The sequence below is a fragment of the Musa acuminata genome, chromosome BXJ3-5, assembly GCF_036884655.1.
Source record: "Musa acuminata AAA Group cultivar baxijiao chromosome BXJ3-5, Cavendish_Baxijiao_AAA, whole genome shotgun sequence".
NCBI lineage: Eukaryota > Viridiplantae > Streptophyta > Magnoliopsida > Zingiberales > Musaceae > Musa > Musa acuminata.
Window position 1 is genome coordinate 125,264 of NC_088353.1, and position 23,133 is coordinate 148,396.

General features: G+C 38.0%; 3 protein-coding genes across 4 annotated transcripts; 1 reads left to right on the forward strand and 2 right to left on the reverse strand.

The window, feature by feature from the left end:
* Positions 1–1,199: 1,199 nt before the first annotated feature.
* LOC103983718 (universal stress protein PHOS32) lies at positions 1,200–3,848 on the reverse strand. Its single transcript, XM_009400989.3, has 4 exons — positions 3,600–3,848; positions 3,390–3,484; positions 2,449–2,570; positions 1,200–1,538 (listed from the first exon to the last, which is right to left on the reverse strand). Exons 1-4 carry the CDS (start codon positions 3,805–3,807, stop codon positions 1,451–1,453), a joined length of 513 nt encoding a protein of 170 aa, XP_009399264.2. The 5' UTR covers positions 3,808–3,848; the 3' UTR covers positions 1,200–1,450.
* A 1,543-nt stretch (positions 3,849–5,391) lies between these two features.
* LOC135638035 (uncharacterized) lies at positions 5,392–10,292 on the reverse strand. Its single transcript, XM_065150965.1, has 7 exons — positions 10,098–10,292; positions 9,175–9,366; positions 8,574–8,714; positions 7,868–7,976; positions 7,460–7,521; positions 6,844–6,947; positions 5,392–5,790 (listed from the first exon to the last, which is right to left on the reverse strand). The coding sequence occupies exons 2-7, from the start codon at positions 9,265–9,267 to the stop codon at positions 5,688–5,690; spliced, it is 612 nt and encodes a 203-aa protein (XP_065007037.1). The 5' UTR covers positions 9,268–9,366; positions 10,098–10,292; the 3' UTR covers positions 5,392–5,687.
* A 4,906-nt stretch (positions 10,293–15,198) lies between these two features.
* On the forward strand, positions 15,199–22,747 carry LOC103983716 (probable potassium transporter 11). 2 transcript variants are annotated; one of them, XR_671593.3, is made up of 10 exons: positions 15,200–16,125; positions 16,673–16,898; positions 18,384–18,629; positions 19,383–19,433; positions 19,801–20,061; positions 20,170–20,222; positions 20,298–20,412; positions 20,513–20,767; positions 21,283–22,387; positions 22,483–22,747. XR_671593.3 is itself a non-coding variant. In XM_009400987.3 (9 exons), exons 1-9 carry the CDS (start codon positions 16,006–16,008, stop codon positions 22,323–22,325), a joined length of 2,370 nt encoding a protein of 789 aa, XP_009399262.1. In that variant the 5' UTR covers positions 15,199–16,005; the 3' UTR covers positions 22,326–22,747. The 2 variants fall into 2 exon arrangements, 1 of the variants encoding a protein (XP_009399262.1); XM_009400987.3 differs by having other exon boundaries at positions 15,199–16,125; positions 21,283–22,747.
* The last annotated feature ends 386 nt before the right edge of the window (positions 22,748–23,133 follow it).

Genomic DNA, 23,133 nt, shown 5'->3' on the forward strand with positions numbered 1-23,133 from the left:
ATATATATATATATATATATATATATATATATATATATATATATATATATATATATATATATATATATATATATATATATATATATATATATATATATATATATATATATATATATATATATATATATATATATATATATATATATATATATATATAATGTGTGTGTGTGAGAGAGGGAGAGACGACAGGAGAGGATCCTACAGAAAATTTCCTTGAAATGAAGCCGAATTGGGCCGGGCCTCACTCGGGGTGGTGCCACGATTGTGACACTGGGCTCGTCCAATCAAGTGATTTTGCATCCATGCCCTTTAATGACTTTGTTACTTCAACCTGTATAGTAGAGTAGCAATCCCTTTTCACCTATATTTATATTTTGGTATCATCAATGCCTCAAATATTAGACTCACCTAATTAGCAATACCGTAATATTTTTGACAGCTTTGTTGGTGAAAGCATGCATGATGATGGTAGTATGGTCTTTGCCTATTACAAGGAGCGTGCTGCTGATCCAACATTTCTGTACTTTGCCTACGGTCTGAAGGAAGTGAAGTGCTGAGGATGACAAAATCACAGACTTGAAGAAAATTATGATCTAGTTGAACTTATCTGCTCCCCAATGACCTTTAAGAGTTTTGTCCATGGTTGAAACTTGAAACTTATTTTTATTTTTTCACTGTATAGTATAAATGCCTGTTTGGGAGTTTCTAGTTGTTTTTTTTTTTTAATAAGCATTTAACTTAAATGAGAAGTGAATTTTTAGTTTTGCCTGCCAACCAGAGATGATGCTTGATTTAACATTGCGTGAACTTTCAGCACAGTATATAGGATTTTGTTAACATCATCACTCCAGCAGCACAGTGAGATATAACCCCAGAGTGTGGAGTTCTACTTGTCTAAATGTACAAGTTTGAGCTTCTATTGAGGTACGTTAGATGGCTGCAGCAGCTGCAGCAGCAGCATAACCATCCATGGTTAGTAACTCCTGTCTGATGGGGGAGATGACAGACTCCCAAACTACATGATTGGCTTCTAACATCACCAAATCTGAATAAAGAAATAGAACCACAAAAGTATAGTGATACGTGTGCAAGAAATAAATAGCCATCCCCAAAAATCCTTCATGTAGGAAAATGTAATTATTTCCCTACAAGAAGCCATTCCAAGCAAAATGAGAATGCTGATTGCAAAAGAAAGCAAATATTCCAAGCATTATTTGCAAATAATGCATTAAGCACACTAAACTAAAATTAATAGATCATCCAGACAACCGACACAGATGGTTCAGGCAGAAAAACAATCTGCACCCTGCAAATAGTGCTTATTACACTTACAGAAATCAAGTCATGTAGTTGGAAGTTCTACTTTCAATCCATAGCTTAAGAATTTTTTGCTACAATGTGAAATGGGACAGCCAAACATGTGTTCAATCTCTGCAACGATTGAGATAAGTTAGTGCTTTGGCTTAGGCTTTTTCACTATCATCACGGTACAATGTGCATGGTGTGCACAGTAATCACTCACGCTACCCAAGACAGTCCTGCAGGAAGTATAAATGCAGTACAGATTAGTAGAGTTAAGAAATTGAAAATGAACAATGAACGCAATCTTGTTCTCTCACTTTTGCATATATGATAAAAGAACTGGATTTGGTCTGTCAAATTTGCACTTTCTTGCATATGTAATGTTAGTATGGGTCCAAACACTCTTAGAAACTAAAACCCTTACAATTAGGTACAAACAAAATTTTCTCCCTTCAGTGTCCAAGTTTTCTAATTATATGATATCATTTGAGTCCGTTACAAGCTAAAGCATTGTTTAACAAATCATGGATGAACAACAAAGAAGAATCTTTGCTATCGAGTACTTATAGATTAAACAAGAGGCTGGCCACTTGAGATCATAAGGACTTAAGTATGGTCCTTTGTCTCACTATGGAAAAATCATGTGTCTTCTTTGGCCAGAATAAACCTATGTTGGTCAGTTCTCGGTGATGCAAAGCCAGAATTGAACTTCCAACTTTCTCATACAAATCCAAACAAGTCGTCGACAATATCCCAACCAAGTTATAATACCAAGCAATCAGTTTCTAGTGCTATCAAAAAGCAATGTGATGTTAGATAGCGTGACCTAAAAATCATTAAACGAAGTGATGTCTAAAATAAGCATCAGTGTGACAAGTGTGCAGTGAACTCTAGTCCACAATTTGCTATAGCCTCCTCCCCGAGTAATCTATGATCTCATTTCCCCACAAGGGACTAGACCCAAGTTTCACAAAGTGTCTCCAAAACCTAATACAGTATAAAGTTCGATGTTGGTTTATCCAGACTAGGCTCTTCGCAACATGGGTCAAGATGATGTTAGTTCATCAATCACAGTGAGCTGTTTGACAGAAAAATGTATCGAGCATCTGACTGAGTTCTCGAACGATAAGTGTAGAAACTTGTTACCTTTTAATCGCTCCATATCCATGGCTTCCCACGACCAATATTTCTGCATGGTGTTTTTCCACAGCCTCGCAGAGAACATTTCTAGCATCTCCTTCGACCACTTCAAACTCAACGTCAGCCACCTGTACTTGAGAAAAAAATTCCATTAAACACAAGCATTCAATAGTAAACTGCTTCTGATGACTACAAAAATATAATAATCTTTTAGATCCTCTTAAGACTGCTGATATTCTCTGGTTGTCTGGATTACAACCCACAAAACCCTATCGGCACACTAGCGAAAGATCATCAATTTGCATTTGATAAACTTCTAATTATTTGCCACTCTACATCAGGTTGGGCCTTGTTGGACCAACAGAGAGAAAAGCACCATTAGATTATTTTAACACATCCAAAAGAATTATCTTCTTCCTAATGCTGAACTGACTATGCCCCAATATCTGCTAGCTACTTACTTGCATGATTCCCCAGTGAAGTAAGCAAGAACAATAAGAAAAATGGAATTATAATATGATGGAACAAGTTTTGATTAACCTGTTACAGAGTACATTCATATTGTATAGTAAAGCCCTGTAAATAAAATTATGCATTTGTTATGCCATTTGATATGCAAATTACATTCAGAGGCTATTTCTTATGCGTCAAATGAAAATTAAGAACAATGGTTTGGACACCCACAAAAGAAATCCAAAAGAGGTATCCTACTCAGTGATGCAATAATCCAGGGATAATAACGTTATCGACGCTTAGATGTGAGATTGGCAACAGCAAAAGTTGGGATCATCAGGATTTTTCCTAGAAGAAGCAAAAGCAGTCACGATCGCCAAACCAGCAAACTTCAACAATGAAACAACCACAAATTCACCCAATACCAGGCAAGGGCCAGTCACGATCGCCAAAATTAGCTAATCCTAACGAAGAATCGAGGACCACGAAGTTACCGAATGGGAAGTGCAGATCTCCTTGGCTTTCTCGATCACCCGCAACGATATCTTCCTCAGATCCGACTCCACAAACGGTAGCACGTCAGCGGCTCCTGTGGTCGACAACACAAAGATAAAAGTAGTCAAATCTTAGGTTTGCGGGGGGGGCGGGGGGGGGGGGGGAGTGGGGAGGAAAAACCCAGAGCCGGCGAAGGAAAATTCCGATACCGGGACCGGCGAGGCCGATGACGGAGGTGGGCGTGGGCTTGGCGCTCACGACGACGAGCTTAAACGGCGAACTGGAACCGGCAGCGGGGGAGAAGAAGTGGAGCAGGGTCCATTGGAGCGCGTAGAAGCTGTGCTCGCTGTCGTCGATCCCCACCACCATCACCGACTTCCCCACCACCGACGCTGCAGCCTCCGCCTCCGTAGCCATTTTGCACTCTTCTCGAAGGGACCGAAACTAACAGAACAGTGCGATGGGATCAATAGAGCGAGAGTAGTAGGAAGCAAACACTTGCTGCCAACGCCACTATCATTCGTTTCTACCCCAAACGTACCCGTTTCGTGGTCGACAACAGTTGGCGAGTCCTTCTTGGCCGGACCTGAGAGCTCACTGCTTTCACCAATAAGGAGGCAGGTGGCACGCCGGAAGCGCGTAGATAAAATAATTATATCATTTATCATGGAGGACGGTAGAAGCGTAGAGAAGCGGTCAATCAAGCGTCAATTAATGGAATCGATTGGAAGTGTGGGTGATCGCTTGCAGGATTCCCTCCAACTCTTGATTTGATTCTTCGATTTGCAAATCCAAATCACGACCGTCCATTGAAAAAAGGGCGAAAACTAAAGGATGGATGGTTGCGGCCCATCGACGAGCGGTCGCGATATGGTCGACGGCAAGATTGCGAGAATTGATGATGGGGTTCTGATTGACGTACGGGTGGGAGGGGATGCTTACACCATGTGGGCGGTCACGTGTGATTCTGATTCCTGGGATGATCCCAAATCATTATTAAGATTTATTAGTTTTACGGTATGGAAAAGATGTTACATCATAAACTTGGGATCTGCTACGATGATTGGTGTAGGCATCCAACCATAAACCACCGAATTGAATCAAATCCACATCATTATTTGTCTTGGAAGGGAGGGGGAGGAGGGGGGTATTGTGAAAGGGGATCGGGGGGGCCACTTGATGAGGATGCACCGACCACCCACACACTGCTACGATGGAGGGAGGATGCTTTGATTGGACTCTCAACAATTGCTGCGATACCAAAAAGCAGTGCTACTTTTATTTGATGTCAAAAGCTGTGCAATACATTATACAGCTTATCTGCTCACTCACTCCAGCGTTAGCAGATTTTACCAGAAAGTTTTTGAGTACGAGCACAAGTACTGAAAACAGTCTTCTGTATGCATGATGAGTACGTCGATGGATGCAATTTGCAATGTAATAAGTTAATGGATGCTCTACTTTCAATCTTCAGTTTCATTAGTTATATAGTAACGTGAGACTAATTATTTATTAGAGTATGAGATTAATTATATATTATCCTCTTATATTTAAACCAGCATTACGGATTCATACGAAAATGATGAATAAAAAAATAATTTCAATGTTCCTTTCGTTTAAAAAATAATTTCAATGTTTCTTTTGCTTTCAACAACTTTACTAGCAAAACTATAATTTCAAAACTCTTTTCTCTCCTATCTTCTCTCTCCCTTTTCTCCCTTTTTCTTTCACACTTTTCCCTTCTTTCTCTTCCTCAACCCCCCACCCCCCCCCCCCCCCCCCCCCCCACCCCCCACCCCCCACTTCTCTTTCATCTTTCTCACACACAAACTGTTAACCACTTGCTACGTCTAAATTGGTGACGCTGTCAACTACAGACAGCAGATAAGAGAACAAATTTACAGTGGCAAATGATAAAATAATTTTGGGAAGACTTCAGCAATCTGCATGTCTGGTACTTTGGTACACAATCAAATACCACAGATTTACAAAAAACCACCATAGCAAAAACCCACTTGCATTTCTATTGCCCATAATTTTATTTCTAATGTTGAAACAAATGTCTTCACATATAAAAAGCCTCAGACTTTTTACAGATTTACACATGCCATGCCACAGCTGGACAACCAGCTTATCTGCCTCATTACAGGTAATAAGGAAGACAAGATCGCCAGGGCATAGGCCACCATGAGACTGAATAAAGAGCTCAACTACATCTTGCTCCGAGATCACATGTAATGACCAAAAATGTCTGTATACATCAAACTAAAGCCCCATAACAATGGTTGCATGAGTTGCTAAACATGCCCTGTTACACCTGCACGGACTCTAAGCATCTCGGTGCGCTTACTTCTTTCCATCACATCCACTAACCAGTCGATAGCAAATTTGATTCCCGTTCTGCATAATACTAACGTATTTAATATTGCAGATATCAAACAGAATGATGTGACTAAATACTTTTCTTATGAAGATTAAGCTTCACTCGTAAGAGAGCAGATATCTTTTGTTGATAAAACATAAAGGAAATGCAATGAAGGGTAGCCGTCACCTATACAGTCATCACCTTGATGTTGGACCATCCAGTGATGTCCACAATAAAATGAGTAATTTCCAATCAAACAGGCCATGATGTCTCAAAGCAGAATATTTCTATTCTGCTGACAAAAGATGTGGACATCCAGTGATGTCCACACTTTTGTCAGCAGAATAGAAATATCCAACCATGTTCTGAGAAACTTAATTTTTTTATAGATTTTCTCTAGTTAGATGCAGATACATTTACAGTCCAAAATGCAAGAGGACAGTGGCACATCTTGACACCTGGCTCAAAAATTAAATTTTCACCTGTTAGATGCATAGGTTTGGTGGTATGAAGTGGAATTGCCATGTCAGGCTACTGTGAGGATGGGAAAGTGGTGATGGAGACATTAAAGAAGAGGGATAGAAAAAATAATCCGTGAAGAATGAAGAAGAGGAAAAGGAAAGGAGAGAGAGGATATGACGATGAGGGAGGCTGCAAAATAAAGAAGAGGATTTGAGGCATGATGATAACTCAGAACCGCCAAACTGAATGGTTCGAATAGCCAAACTACATTCTTGAAGATTTGTACAGGTAAATTTGGCTTACTTAGTATTACATATTTATAGGTGACACAATCTGAAAGAAGCTTCCAGGCCTACACTTTAGAAAGTCCACTTAGCAAATCCTTTGAATCATTGGTAAACATTTTGTAATTGAAGATGCTAGGTAGTTTGGTTTGTACAGACTTTGTCAGATCTCCACTTGGTTGTAAGATCATAACCCGCCTCACTCATCCTTTGCAGAAAAAAAAAAAGAAAATTGCAATTGAAAGTTGAAACAGCTCCAAAGAAACGGCATTATGGTACTGGTTGCACACGGCCATACTATTCAATGTACAGAAAAAAAAGGATCACGTCCAAACAACTAACCCATTATATGCAGATACAGCTTCAATCATGTAGAGCCTTTCATTTAACTCTTTCAAATCCAAATACCTTGCTAGTTCTTCAGTCGAAACAGCTCCAGGAAGATCCTGTTCAATTAGCAGTCAGCAAAATCCTAGTGTATCATTCGCATGGAAACAAAAGGAAGAAGTTAAGTCAAGATCAAAATAACTAATCATGTGACAATTTTATTTCAGTTTCTCAAGAATTTGTGAAGTATATATATAGATATACATACATACATACATACATACATAAATATATATATGTATATATATATATATATATATATATATAGGACACTTCGTTAAACCTACAACAAGCCATAGCACCTTTTCTATTCAAAAGTAAGCACAAACTTTATCAACTTTCAGTTTATTGAATAAAAAATAAAACAAAAAGACATGACATGAACCTATGGACAAAATAAATGTGCCAATGATCTGAATTTGCCATATAAAAGCAGTGTGAAACTCAAAAACAAAGTACTTTACAAATAATATGCTTGTATCAACTCAGGGAATTTAAAATAAAATAAAAATAAATTGATATGAAATATTATTAAAATATAATATTAGTACTGAAATCAACATTGAGCAACCTGCTTGTTTGCTAGTATCAGAAGTGGTGCCCCTTGCAAATCCTCATGTCTAAGTACTTTTCCTGTTCAGCAATTTCAAAATTCTAGTTAGAGATTGCTAAAACATAATAGTCTATTAACTTTGTCATAAACAATTTTCATGACCAGAAAAATTAATTAAAAAATCATGATTTATCTTACTGGTCCATACTGGTGTACTAATCGATCGTCAATACGATATGTACCGAGCCATATCGATGTTCTGACCCACGATATGGTGAGACATACCGATAAACTAGTATATACCGCCAATACCAATCCTCTGTTGGACCGGTATGTACAGCTCGTATCGGGCGATACATTGAGGTACAACAAACCTTGCTAACAACTATCAAATGAAATTGATTTATTCATCAGACATGGGCTTACCTAATGCAGATTTGGAATCTTCAAATGATGACGGACAACCAGCATCTATAACATATACTATAGCATGTGCCTCCTCATAATATTTTTCCCAAATTGTACGTAGTCCGATCTGCCAGAACAAGTAAATACATTATCTTACAGTTTAGTTACTAAAAATTTCTGATAATTAATTTTCACATATAAAGCCTACAAATTTATTTATAAACCCATAAAGATAATTCTATACTCCCAAACAAAGAATAACAGTCAAACCTTCATGAAGATATTTTACATTCATTACTAGTTCAAAATAATAGAAAGAAAATATAATTTACCAAAAGTCTTTTGGGGGATGGCAAAAGGATTCAATTACAACTCATCCCACAAGAAATGTTTCCTTCTAGTCAATTTCCACATGGTCAAGTGCATCTGTAGTAAATAATCATTACTGTATATACATAACTTATTTTAAGCTAATGCAGAGTGAAATAGAGATTGGGTTTCAAAATCTGGCAAAGTACAAGAAATACTGTGAACAATGTGTGATGCAGCTACAGCCATGAATCTATTTAAATTAGGATGTTTTGTTTCACTTACCTAGTCAAATCGCTCATTAACTTGGACTAAGAATAATCTATATCACAACTGACACATTTTCCGGGTTTATTAAATGTCATAATTTGCCATTAAATTATATAATTCCTAGATTTGCAAGCAAAGAACACACCTGACCTCCCAGGTCCCAGAAAACAAGTTTTGCATTTGAGGCCTCAACTCGACCAATATTGAGCCCAACTGTTGGAACTATTCGATCAGGAGGAAGCCCTTCCAGATTCGAATACAAGGACTTCAACTTCTCCAGCAAAGTCTACGATTAAGAAACAGAGTGTCAACTGAATAGTGATCTGTAGAATGCTTGTTAAGGAACAAGTTATTTGATACCACTGAAGGGTCCAGCTAACTATCAGTGCAGAAATTAAGTTTCTAGTTGGCAACAATTAAAACTTCACAAACTAAAAAAGCCTAACGAATTATATTTTTCTTTTCATAAAGCCCACTCAGATATGCTTGCAGTTTTATGAAACCAACCCAAATGAAAGCAAAAAGAAGGAACAGTTTTATGGACACAAGAACTCTCTGCATATAGACAACAAAACTCAAAGAAAATGGATTCCAACATAAAACATCCATATAACACCATAAGATGTCCACAAGTTTCAACGGAGTACAAAGGAAATGAATCAGATGACCGCTCGAAGACATCTTTACTGAAAAAAAGTCACATGTATCATTCTCAAAAAAATCCAAGTTAGAAGAAAAAGAATTACAGTCTTTCCCGCCTTGTCGACTCCAAGAATGAGAACATGGAATTCCGTCTTGCTGAACATATAATTCCAGAGTCCATAGAACAATGAGAACATTTTTATTGATCTTCTTCCCAAGAGCTATAGTCTGTGTTCAGGAGCGAATGAGGGGCTTCATGTCAATGAAAGCCGATGCTCTGCATTTTTGCGAATATCCTGCAAAAAGAACATGCAACGGAGATTAGGAAATAACCTCTTTGGATGCAATTCAAAGAACAACACATTTGTTTGATACAAGTGTATCGAGTATTTAGATTATTTTTGCCTTGTTGGGCTAGGATTTCCATCAGTCATTCATTTCTCGCCGTAACAGGAAAAAAGGTTTGGCGCCATGGTGACGTAACTCCTTCACGACAAACGTGGAAATAAACTCTTTTCTTGCAGGGAAGGACTGTGGTCATTGAGCCTCACTAGATCCCACATTGACGGGAATCTTGTGCACTGGGCCACTCATTTCTTGTCATAACGAACTTGATGATGTCGATAGTAATGATTATGATTCCCTAATCGGATTGTTGAAAGAGATAACCTAGTTCAGTCCTCACAAACCAATGGATACAAGACGACATGCATTCTTCTTCTGCACAACCATGTTCTTCGCACCGCCTCGTATCACTACCTATGAATCTCGAACACTGTTTTCGCATGTACCACAGATTAAGTACGATTATTCTCAGCATAAGCCAAACTAAGGAGGAAACTCCGATTCCTCGACCTATGGCGGGATTTCGAGCTGACTTGCAGCAAAAATCGGTCGTCATCGTCCGATCTGGTCACCGGAGGCACAGGAAAAAGACGATGTAGAGAAGGATTCGATGATGCCGTCAAATCTTGATAGGATTTGATCAGATACGGCCATTAAATGCCAAGAAGAAGAGAAAACAAACCCCCAAGGAAAGACTCCGCCACCGCAGCCTCAACTTCTAGCTCGATTCTCTTCTCCGACGCTGGTGGCCGTCCGTGTCGTCGCCGGATCTCGCTATAACCCCCGGGCAGACGAAGGGTCGATGAGGTCAGAGAGAGAGGGAGAGAGGAAGAAGGGGAGGGATTAGGGACATGCGCACAAGAGTACCCGTAACTCTACCCGAGTTCGTTACCCAATCGAGAAAACGACGAAACACGTTATAAACGACGAAAAAAAAATAGGTATAATTTATGTATTTTTTTTAAATTAAGGATACCTTTCAAAAAGAAAAATTAAAGGGCATCAATTAAAAAAAATCCAAAATGTGAATTTTTTTATAAAAAAAACCCATGAAATAAAAATATCATGAGTTGTGTTTTAATACGAAAATAAAGAGAAAAAAAAACCTACAATATTATATATTAAAAAAAATAAAAATAAAAAATCAAATCTGAATCAAGTATGAAATTAACTGATGATTATTCAGTTGTTCTTGGAATGATTTAATGCTAGGAGTGAGTAACTAATAACTGGGTTTAATACGCATACTAACTAATGCTTTTGGCTTCCTAATGAAGTTTATGGTGTATCCACAAGTCCTAACCTCGTATTTGGCTACTCTTACTCTTTGGAACCAATTTAATGATACGTGTGGTTGTGATGGAAAAGATAGACATCCAAATCCAATCTTAATTTACAAACGATGTGGTAAGTCCATCAGTAACTAACTTATGGGAATATATATGATCATAATTCGTACATGCAACGTAGTAACGTAGGTGGTTTATTTGTAGATAATGGTGGGTTTCCATCTCTTATAAAGATCAATTATTATGGATTGGGCCGTGGGCCTGATCTGATCCATCATCAACAGATTAATAATCTCTAAAACCTTGTAATTTATCGTGTTCTTCCTAAATTACTGATCTTAAAATTCTATAGATGAATTAAGTTTATGTTCATTTCAAGCTTGGATGTATTACATTACACTGATAGAAAAGTAAGTATTCCAATTAAATTCATTAGGATCTCTCGGAAGTATTCCCTTGAATGTGGGTGATAGCTTATTATTATTATTATTATTATTATTATTATTATTATTATTATTATTTTCCTTTTTGTGGGGAAGAGGGGGGGGGGGGGGGGGGGTTGGAGAGGAAGAGAAAAAACACTACTTTTCGTAGGTGGAGAATGCCGATCCGTTTGTTGGCAAAAGGTGACACCTACGAAGGCACATAAGAGACATTGCCCTTTGGAAGTTCCAAAAGGTATCATTATCTCCTCCTCAGTCTCGCTCGCTGCAAACTGTTGATGCCTACTTGTGAACTACCAAAGTATCTATCATAACTTGATTGATTTGATTGGATTTCCATCACAATTCTCTTGTCAGAAGGCTTCGTAGGTCCCTTTAAATATTTAAAAATAATTATATATATATATATATATATATATATATATATATATAATTAGGACTAGGATGACCAAACATAGGATTAATAACACACTAAAGCAATCATGTTTTCCTTGAGATATCAAGACCAAGTCTTAGATTAAGAAATCCGAGAGGGGGGTGGGTGGGGGGATGTCTTTCTTAGACTAATCATGTTTTCTATGAGATCTGAAAACCAGGATTAATCTAGAGATGTCTTTCTTAGTTTAAGAAATCAATCAATCATGTTTTTCATGACATCTCAAGACTAAATCTTTGAAGAGGTCCAACTAACACTATGCAAGAGTTAAAAAAATCCATCATCATCATCATCATCTTCTTCTGACCGGAAAGAAGAAATTTAGATAGATAATTATTATTATTATTATAAATATATATATTTAGGAAACATAAAAAAAAAAGGAAATTTATGTTGATTAAGGCTGATTATAAATAATCTTCAGCAATAATTTGATCAATTATTATCATGCTAATAATGAATTTTAATGATACAATAATTATTAATTTTCATCGTCGTGGATTTAATTTTAAACTTATATAGATAGATAGATAGATAGATGGACATATAAATCTCATTGTAGATGATGAATGAATAGGTGGAATCAATTGGTAGATGATGACCGAGAATGCCCTCTCTACCTAAAAACTGATACGAAGAATCCTTTGCTGTGACCTTTTTCGAGGGTGCCGATTCCAGTCATCAATGTTAGGTTGGTCCCAATTGGTCCTATTTTTTAACAGAATGGCATGTGGCATGTGGCATGTGGCATGTGGCATGCACCCTCACGTCACACTCACAAATATATATATATATATATATATATATATATATATAAAAAGAGAGAGAGAGAGAGAGAGAGAGCCCTGTGAAATGGAGATGCGTGGCGTGGTCGATAAGGGTAAGTGCATCTCACCTGGATGGATGCTTCCTTCCAAACTTCTTCTCCCTCTCACACGATCTCCACAAGTTGATATGCGCTCTTGTAATCGACCTAACCTTCCATCCACATGTCACACACATCACCATCTTAGTTCGTATTTGGTACCCATTTTATGAGTTGTGATGAGATTCAAATTACTCCAACTACGTTTTAGTTTTAGTTAGAGAGATTCAAATTACTGGTAGAATTATGGATATAAAATTATAATATGTTGCTATAATTATGTCATATATCTCATCTCAAGATTTTAACGAGAAATCTAAATATTTACTAAATCTAAAATTTATTACGTAGAGATTCGAGAGCTTCTTCTTGTAAACATAAATATAGAGATGGAGAGAAGAATCGTTAAGGGTTAATTTAAAAAAGGATTTACAGTTTGTATTAGCTCAACAAGAAAGACAGTTAGTTAGTTAGTTATTCATTGTATTTGATTTTTATTTTTTTAATAGAACAAAAAATTATTATTTCATAGATAAAAGAAAAAAAAATATCGAATTACATAATTTGTTCAGATAATAAAAATATAGAATATAAGGATAAGAATGTTGAGGTGGGCTGTCACGATCGACATTCTTCTCTCTCGTCTACATACACATACATACGATTGAAGAAGACGACAAAATATGATGCTGCTGATCTAATGATGTTCATCGAGATGGCTGGTTGGTCCACATATAGAAGAAGGAATCAAGAGATGAGGCAAGCTGATGATGGATGGATGGATGGAAGGATGGATGGATGTGGTCCCACCGTCATCTTAATCTATTGATTGATTTTTGTGATCCTTAAACGTTCCACTGTCCATTTCTTCCTCATCCTTATCATCTTCTATTCCTCTCCTCCTCCTCGATCATCCATCTCTCGTCCGCATAAGGTTCCAAGGTTGACAACACCACCACCTCACACAAACTGGTCTTATCCGATCGACCAGCCAAACCCCACAAAAGATAGGCCGCCGACCTGCATCTCTCTCTCTCTCTCTCTCTCTCTCTCTCTCTCTCGATCGTGTAAGCCAAACCCACAAAAGATACGCCGCCTACCTGCATGATGAAGGAATACTCTATCTCTCTCTCTCCTCTCTCTCTCTCTCTAAAGCATGTCTTTCTCCTCTTCCAATTAGTTATCAGTCCCTACAATTCCCCTCCACCACAGCCTTGGGTGCACTGCATGTAATCCCACAATTGCTCGGCTCTTTATTCGGACATGAAATCAGTAGATTGTGATGAAAGATTTTGTTCTCCATTATTAAGTTCGATGGGGATTCCTATTTGTGTTGGATGCAACAATTGTTTATGATAATTGAAGCTTGGCTCTTTCTCTTTGTTCTAACATCATCAGGGAAGGAATGTACGTACAAGTATTCCTACAACCATTATTTGTGGTATTTATTCATTGTTTTCATAGATTCCTAGTTGTACAAACCCAAACACATTTCTCTCTCTCTCTCTCTAATTAGAAAAATAATATATTTAGACAATCATGTAAAAGCAATAATTTATCCATAATAGATCATGTAATTATATATAGATATTTATTATTTGTGTGGAATTTAAGGTATACCCAACCAAACATCCCATTCTACTTTATTTTAATCATACATACATAATTAATAAGAAAGTAAAAAAATAATATTTTTTTAATAGATTATATATATATATATATATTAAAAAAAAGGGTTATATCTTATAATGGGCACATGAAAGATAATATGGCGGGACCCACCACACTGGTCTTGTGCTGATCCGATCGTCAGTTCAGATCAGATCGAACTCTTTTTTAGGATCGATCGTTGTCCTCATGCAAACAGACCTGATGATGACATGAGAGAAGGCGGGGATGCATTCAATTAAATCTACATAATTATTTAGGGTAAAACAAAATTGTGTATGTAATGCATGCATATGTCAAGTGAAAATTAATCCCTCATTTAGTAGTAAATTTACAAGCTATTCAATGTAGGAAAGGAAGCGAAGAACCATTATATCACTCTCTCGATTCATCAGGTCCATATGTTTCTGCTGGTGGCTTCGATTAATCTTTCTTTCTCTTGTAGCAACAAGATGATGTTGCTGCTGCTTGTGCAAATGCAGCAAAACCACACAGCCACTACACACAAAATCATTATTTGGTCATTAATTAGACCACCAACCAACAACTCTCCTGTTCGCTTTCGTAATAGGAGAGAGGGGGTGGTAAGATTATCTATCTTTTGATGCTTCAAAATAATTCATCATCTTCCATCCATCCAGTATTTGTCTACGCAATTCAAACCCACTTCAGGTTTGATTCTGGATTTCATTATCATTGTTCCAAAATAATAATAATAATAATAATAATAATTATTATTATTATTATTGACAGACAGCCATTTCAGGTGCCCAAAGTCAGACCAATGGCAAGGAGCATAAATGCTTTTCCACTCCCACAAGTCCATATCAGCAGCAGCAGCAGCAGCAAAAAAAAGTAGAATATAGTTTCAGGAAAAACTATCATTTTTGGTACGTCGTTGGCAGACACAGATCTCAGATGCGATCCGTGACTCCCCAAGTCAATGTATCAATCAATCAATCAATGGTAATTGCCCTTCCAAGCAAAAAAGTTGCTCCTTCAAACGAAAAACTAAAAAGGCTATCATTTTTAGAGCTTAATTGGCGCACACACATGGATCTCAGATGCAACGCCAGTAGTGGCAACTCTAACATCATATCAATCGCAGGTCGCAAAATGCAACTTGTTCTTGTCTCCACAACACCTCTCTCTGCCCCAAGACGAGCTGACCAACAACACGTTCGAAGTGATTGATACCAAAAAGCACCGCCTTTTTTGTTCTCTGCGTCTCTCTATAAATCGTCTAGGCTGACAGCCTAGCAGGTGAGGTTCCTCTCCGCCTCTTTAACCCTTCGGCTTGAGTCAGAGTCCCCACTGGAACGGCGCTGCCAACAACCTCCCCACCTTGACGAACCCCAGTCCTCCCAAGTCCTTCGCACCGCGACGACCTTATCGCCTCTCGCCGTCGCGCGCCTAGTCTGAGCTCGCCGGGCTCGTCAAGGTGGTACCTTTCGGCTCCATCGCTCCTTCTGCAGGCGTCTTCGTCTTTCATCTCGGCGTTCCACGGCACCTGTCTGCCGCAAGGCTGGATTTTGGAGCTCACCTAATCTTTTTCCTTCGAAATTGTGCATTACATGTTCTTTCTCCGCCGGTCTTCATCGGATTTGCCGCTGTCTATTTGAAGAACCTTCCACCTATAGGTTTATGATCTCGGTCTCCATCTTAGACCAGCATGCATCACCAGTTACAGAAAAGAATCCTTTTTTGGGGCCTTGTTGGGCAGCTGAGATTTTAGATGAACCGAGGAGGGCACTCTCTTCGTGTAGATTTGTTTCATACACTCGTTTGTGCTATCTCCTTTTAGCTGAGATCGGAGATTGAGATCCGCGGGGGGGAACAGTTAAGAGAACAAGGACATTGGGCGGTAGCGCTGAAATTGGTGGTGTTTCATGGCGTCCGGCCCTGTACATGAGGAGACGAACAAGGGCAGCATGTGGGAATTGGACCAGAATCTTGACCAACCCATGGACGAAGAGGCTGGAAGACTGAGAAATATGTACAGAGAAAAGGTGTAATTCAATTTCTCCGAGGATCTGCCATACTTTATCGAAGAGTTATTTTATGGGAACGTTGTTTTCCCTTTCGTTACTATCTTTTTTGTACTCGTTCATTCACGTGCATCGTCTTTCATCATTTTGCATTTCTTCCCTTAGTTGAATATCTCATGATTTTCCCAAAGAAATGCATATTTGTTAGGAAGTCTTGCGGTATTGTAGTAATCGATAACCGGTCTTAATATTTTCGGTCATAAATCATGCTGAACTTATTTGCCGGTTTTTAGTTTGAGGATTCTGGTTATCTTTTACCCTTTTCATTCTTTTTTCAGAAAAAAAATATTCCTCTTTTCTAGATATCCATATTGCAGACATGTCGATTATTCTGTGAAAAAACTGCTATTTAGAGAGAGTCTGAAGCTTCTTGCTTCTTTTGCATAAAAACTAAACACACAGCTCTTCGGAGCACCTCTCTTAGATTAAGCTTTTCTCCATTCACTTGAGATGGTGCTTTCTGTGTGTTCGCTAAGCAAATCAAGGTGCTGATTGTTCTTTGGTGCAGAAATTCTCATCCATTTTGGTCATGCGGCTAGCATTTCAGAGTCTCGGGGTTGTCTTTGGAGACTTGGGAACATCACCATTGTATGTGTTCTATAACACATTTCCTCATGGTGTTGAAGATGCAGAAGATATAATCGGAGCTCTTTCTTTGATCATATACTCACTCACACTGATACCGCTTCTTAAATATGTGTTTGTTGTGCTGAGGGCAAATGATAATGGTCAGGGTAAGATATCGCCCTGAAATTTTTAGTTGTGAAGTTGCTATATCTACTACTGCACGTGCAATTAGATGTATATCAACTTTGGATAATCTTGTTGCATCGTATGGCTTATCAAGAATCATAATGGTTTTACAAATATGTGAAAATGGGCCTACTATCAGAAGTATGTGTTCAACTATTCATTAAATTTGAAGAAACATTATAAGCAAAATATGCATCTAAAAGTATGGATATTTAGGTTCAAAGGAAAGATATGGAAAGATGAAAAAAATATTCTGCAATAAACAAAATTCAGGCATGAAGTGTTGGTCTTCCTCTCCTGAATAGTTGAATGACTACACTATGTAGTATACACACAATAATGATGATATTACAACAGAAACAGCATGAAGAAAAATATTGCATGCGATTAAAGCAGTTGAATATAACTTTTATAACATAGGCTGAGCTCCTATTTAGTCTGTGCGCAAGCCTATTTAGATGACTGCCAAAGGACGAAGGTTTAAGTTCATAAATAAGAGTTTCATGTCATTGGCCAGCACACAGTTATAGATAACCTTCAAACAGAATCAGAGCATTTAATAATTCTTTGTCAGGGAGAATCCATGAGAACAATATTATTGTGATGAAATTGATCGTTGTTTAGATAACCTGATGATTTATATGACATATAAACTCAAATTTATAAGGCAACTAAAATTTAGAGTGAGATAATAAAGTGACATTTGGTCAGGTGATCTAGCTCAGACCATTCTTTCAATTATGAAACATCTGATCTAGTGTCTTTTTTGGTGAGATCTGGTGATACAGATTTACTAATATTATGTCGCAGTTATATGGATCAAGTTTCACAATAAAAACTCAATGCTAATGGGTATTGCATTTGATGCTTATAATTATATTCCTTCCTGAACCATTGTGAATTGAGGGGGGTCGTGCTGAGTTTTGATACTTAATGGTAAGACTGTTGGTGCTAGTCAAGAAGTTACAGTCCCAAAATTTTTGCTATAGTATAAACTCAAGTGTTATCATCAAGATAGTCTCTGTGATGTGTGTCCTTAAATATGTGTTTTTATCGTGTGGATGCTTAGATCTTAGTCGATCTTACTTTCGGCCTTCTACAATTTTGTTAAGAGTATTGAGAAAGATTTCAAATCAAATAGAATGTTGAAGTTCCATCAAGAAGCTTTGATCCACTCCATTCTTTTGGTTCATAGCGACTTTATAGCAAAATTCTGTTGTTATGGTCCTTTGTGACTGTTATGCTGAGGGGACGGAGATCATAATTGTATCACATGGCCAATATTTAAATTGCTGCTAAATATGCTTGACACTAATTTTTGAAACTCTCCTATATTCACCTTTTTAATGAAGAAAATGCATATAAGAAAGAGAACGTCAGGACACACAGAGATGCCTTTATGTTTTTGTTCTCTGACTGATTTTATGTTTCCCTATAAATTATAAATTCATCTTTGTCATATGCAGGTGGTACGTTTGCCCTCTATTCCCTGCTTTGTCGCCATGCGAAAGTAAACACTATTCCCAACCAACATAGAACTGATGAACAACTGACAACATATAGTCGTCAAACATATGATGAGAATTCGCTCTCAGGAAAAGTCAAGAGATGGTTAGAGTCACATGCCTATAAAAAGAATGCACTTCTTATTCTTGTCCTGGTTGGAACTTGTATGGCGATCGGTGATGGGATCCTCACTCCTGTCATCTCTGGTGAACTTCCTTTCCTTACGTCCTTTTCCTAAAGGATTTTTTTTCTTAGTCTTCTGTTTTAAGATCTTTTCTTTTTCCTATTAATTGCAGTATCGTAATTCTTTTTGCCAAATGATTTTTATTCCTAATTTCTTCCTATTCGTTAAAAGAATGTTGTCTCATATAGCAATGACTGTTGGCGTATTTCTCATAAAATTTAAGTACTTAATTAATTTGCCTCCTATCATTCTGCTGGCTTGTGATTTAAAGTCGAGTGGCTTGCATCTCATATGGCATTTCCCCCCACTTTTGTCCGTAATAACATCACTATCTTTGACACAACGCTCTTCATTAATTGCTGCATTATGGTACTTTTTGGGATGGTAATGGTTTGCTCGGGTTACATTCTTGTAATATTGCAACTAGGCAGGGTGATGATTCATTCTTCTTTCAGAGGAATATTTCTCACTCTTAAATGCGTAGTAATAGAAGAAAAAGTTTTCCCAAAAGCTTAGTGAAAGAAAAACATTTTGATCAGGCATACATAGAATTCTTCAAAGTGCATCCTGCCGATGCGAAAACCCTTTGGTCATTACGTATGAGTTGCCTTGTGGAGATCACGATATTTGAGATTCCCTGCATAATTCTATGTTTGCAAATGCTTTTCCAGACCTGCCATCATAGGTTTTCTTTACAATTTTTTCTAGTATATAGAATCTGATCATTAAGTACAATACCTGTTATCTTCTTACCTGTACTGTTTATGTTTTGCAGTTCTTTCAGCCTCAGGTGGCATAAAGGTTGACCATCCAAAAATGAGTAATGGTATATCTATAACTTTGAAGCTGATTCCTTTTTCTGGTCTTTGAGTATCCATCATGTGAATAGATGATTATGAGGAAACTTGTTGCTCTTCATCTTAGGAAAAATTTTGATATATGTTCCTAGCAGATTATCTCTAGGTTGTTACTCTGTTCCCATTCTTGTAATCTAAGGATGAAGTTTGTAACAATCATAATAGCTGGTACCCTGAAAAATTCCTTTAAATTGAAAGCAGAAGATAAACATGCTCCGGATTGGTGATGAATAACACATAAATTCTTTTAGATTGATATACTTTTGTGCTTCTTGCTGTCAAAATCTGGATCATACATCAATAATTGCTTTCCTACTTCATATCTCAATGTTTCAGATGTTGTTGTGCTTGTTGCTGTGGTCATATTGGTTGGTTTGTTTAGCATGCAACACTATGGTACCGATAAAGTTGGATGGCTTTTTGCTCCCATTGTGCTACTCTGGTTTCTGTTGATTGGAGTTATTGGCGCTCTGAACATATGGAAATATGATAGCTCGGTCCTCAAGGCTTTCAGTCCAGTTTACATATACCGATATATTAGGCGAGGGAAGCGTGATAGTTGGGTCTCACTTGGAGGAATTTTGCTCAGTATAACAGGTTGGCTATTTTTAGACTATGACATAGGACACACAAGGTACGTGATTACGTATGTCTTCTGATTGTATACAAGAGATGACTTTAGTCTGTCCTGACATTGTTTTGCAGGGACAGAGGCATTATTTGCTGACCTTTGTCATTTTCCTGTCCTTGCTGTTCAGGTAATCAGTGGTACATCTAGTAACCATGACCAATCTCTCAAGTTTCTGGTGTTCTAATACTATCTTTTCTTGCAGATTGCTTTTACTACGATCGTGTTCCCTTGTCTTCTTTTGGCATACACTGGGCAAGCTGCATATATCGTTTGTAATACAGGGCATGTGTCTGATGCTTTCTACCGGTCCATTCCAGGTCCCTTCTGAATCTTTTTCGTAAATATTTCTTTTCCTTTTGACTATTTTGTTACGCATTTTGCGAGTGGGTGGTAGTGACATTTTCTTTATTGTTCTAGATGGCATATACTGGCCCATGTTTATCATTGCAACAGCAGCGGCAATTGTTGCTAGTCAAGCCACCATATCTGCAACATTTTCAATAATCAAGCAAGCTCTTGCTCTTGGTTGTTTTCCCAGGGTCAAGGTTGTGCACACATCAAGGAAGTTTCTCGGTCAGATATATATTCCAGATATCAATTGGGTCCTTATGATTCTCTGTATAGCAGTTACTGCTGGATTCAAAAATCAAAGTCAGATTGGAAATGCATATGGTAAGCTTGCTTTAACTTTGACAATTCCTGCTATGTGCGCATCGTTGTGCAGAACTTACCAAAAGCCTATCTATTCTATTGTTGCCTCAAAGAAAACATCTAAAAGTCAGTTTAGAGTATACTATGCCTGGTATATGTTGCCATAGTGTAATAGTGCAATAACTGTTCCTTAATCAGACAAGACCTCCACATTGCTGTTGGCACATATTCAGACAGTTCTCATAACCCACCGTAAAGTTTCAATCATAGTCTAGTTGTACTTCTGCCTAAGATCAATATGTCAATTAAACTTACTATATAACCGTGTTCAATTTTTGTGATTGGATTGTACGATAGATGAATCATGCTACCATTCCGCCTGTGTGATTAGATGGACATTCTCAATTAACCAATAGCAATATAATAGAAGTACTTGTTTGTCAATCACAAAAATGTATATGGTCCTGAGTACTTGCTAAAGTACCAGTCACTATTTTTCTCTGACCTACGAAAATTTTTGTTTCATATGAAAACAGGAACTGCTGTCGTGATTGTTATGGTGGTGACGACATTTCTTATGATCCCAATTATGCTTTTGGTCTGGCGAAGCCATTGGATTCTCATCACCATCTTTACGGCTCTATCCTTGTTGGTGGAGGTCCCATACTTGTCTGCTGTGTTGTTTAAGATAGGCCAAGGTGGTTGGGTACCTCTTGTGATTGCTGCAGCATTTCTCATCATAATGTATGTCTGGCACTACGGCACAGTCAAGCGATATGAGTTTGAGATGCACAGTAAAGTGTCCATGGCCTGGATTTTAGGCCTTGGCCCCAGCCTAGGCTTAGTCCGGGTTCCCGGAATAGGTTTTGTGTACACCGAGCTGGCAAGTGGGGTCCCGCATATCTTTTCCCATTTCATCACCAACCTTCCTGCCATCCACTCGGTTGTTGTCTTTGTCTGTGTCAAGTACCTCCCAGTCTACACCGTGCCAATCGAAGAACGGTTCCTTGTGAAAAGGATAGGGCCAAAGAATTTCCACATGTTCCGCTGTGTTGCAAGATACGGATACAAAGATCTTCACAAGAAAGATGATGACTTTGAAAAGATGCTCTTTGATAGCCTCTCCCTCTTCGTTCGACTAGAAAGTATGATGGAAGGCTATTCAGATTCAGATGAGTACAGCTTATTTGGACAGCATATGGAGAAGTCGATTGACTTAACATCCACTGAGAATGGAAATGAAAACACATTTTACTCCAATGTGGATCTCAGCTATGCATCTTCTTATGATCTTATCCAACCTGCGCAATCTCAAGGAAGCAGTCTGATGAGGTCGTCGGGCCAGACAAGTCAGACTACTGGCGATGAGTTAGTGTTCTTGAACAGGTGCAAGGAAGCTGGGGTGGTTCACATTCTTGGAAATACAATTGTGAGAGCTCGTAGGGAATCTGGGTTTGCAAAGAAGATTGCTGTTGATTACATATATGCTTTTCTTCGGAGGATCTGCAGGGAGAACAGTGTGATCTTCAATGTTCCTCATGAAAGCCTACTAAATGTGGGGCAGATATTTTATATATAGTTGACTTGCATAAATTTAGGGACTTGGCACTGCAACCCGCTTGTCGCGTGACACCAGCGAAGGTAGTAAAAATATATTGATCATGGTGAACTTACCATTTTTCTCATTGCTTTTTCTTGTAGCTCACAAGCCTTACCTATGATTGTAATCCACGCAGAGCTCCGTCCTGCACTGGAAAGCTGGAGTAAGAGCAGCTCATGAGCCTTGCTTTTTTACATTTCTTTTTCTTTATTGGTAAGATATCAGTATGTGGATGGCTGTATTGGCTGTATAAAGCAGTGAAATTTGTAGATCGAGCTTATGATTTCAGGTTTCCAGGAATCTGTGAATCACTTAAACAATAAAAGTGTTCCCAAATCATGACTTGTACAGAAAAAAATATTACCACAAACTTAATCTGGATTATCTTCCAGTCGCTCATGCATCTGTGACATTTGCCTCGATGCGTAGGTACTGCAGAAAGAAAACTTACCGTTGCATAGATGGGATTAAATTGCTATACCTGAAGCTAAACATTCCATCAGAATGTTAAAAAGTTGTGGAAGCACCACAGTCCATTTACTTTGGTTGTGGAGCTCAATCTATGGTTAGGTTCAGTAGCATTTATTTCTCAGAACCTTCTTTCCATTTGCCGAAATCTATAGTTGAGGGTAGCATTTTGCAGTGAAACATTTTGCTAATCTAATACTTGCGTTGGCTACTGGTTTTGATGATGGATACACGAATGCTAAAGGCTTCAGCAGATTTCATTGGAAATGAGAAAGAGGTCAATGCCAAGAAAAGTGATCTTTGCATCAAACATGGATTG

Excerpts from the sequence above, each read along its gene's own strand:
- LOC103983718 (XM_009400989.3), bottom strand. The coding sequence starts at position 3,807 with ATGGCTACGGAGGCGGAGGCTGCAGCGTCGGTGGTGGGGAAGTCGGTG. Across the intron at positions 3,485-3,599 it reads CATCGGCCTCGCCGGTCCCG|GAGCCGCTGACGTGCTACCG; the intron begins GTATCGGAATTT and ends TGTCGACCACAG. Across the intron at positions 1,539-2,448 it reads GGATATGGAGCGATTAAAAG|GACTGTCTTGGGTAGCGTGA; the intron begins GTAACAAGTTTC and ends TACTTCCTGCAG.
- LOC135638035 (XM_065150965.1), bottom strand. The coding sequence starts at position 9,267 with ATGTTCTCATTGTTCTATGGACTCTGGAATTATATGTTCAGCAAGACG. Across the intron at positions 7,977-8,573 it reads TCTGGGACCTGGGAGGTCAG|ATCGGACTACGTACAATTTG; the intron begins GTGTGTTCTTTG and ends TTGTTCTGGCAG. Across the intron at positions 7,522-7,867 it reads AGATTCCAAATCTGCATTAG|GAAAAGTACTTAGACATGAG; the intron begins GTAAGCCCATGT and ends ATTGCTGAACAG.
- LOC103983716 (XM_009400987.3), top strand. The coding sequence starts at position 16,006 with ATGGCGTCCGGCCCTGTACATGAGGAGACGAACAAGGGCAGCATGTGG. Across the intron at positions 20,413-20,512 it reads TTTCTACCGGTCCATTCCAG|ATGGCATATACTGGCCCATG; the intron begins GTCCCTTCTGAA and ends TTATTGTTCTAG. Across the intron at positions 20,768-21,282 it reads TCAGATTGGAAATGCATATG|GAACTGCTGTCGTGATTGTT; the intron begins GTAAGCTTGCTT and ends ATATGAAAACAG.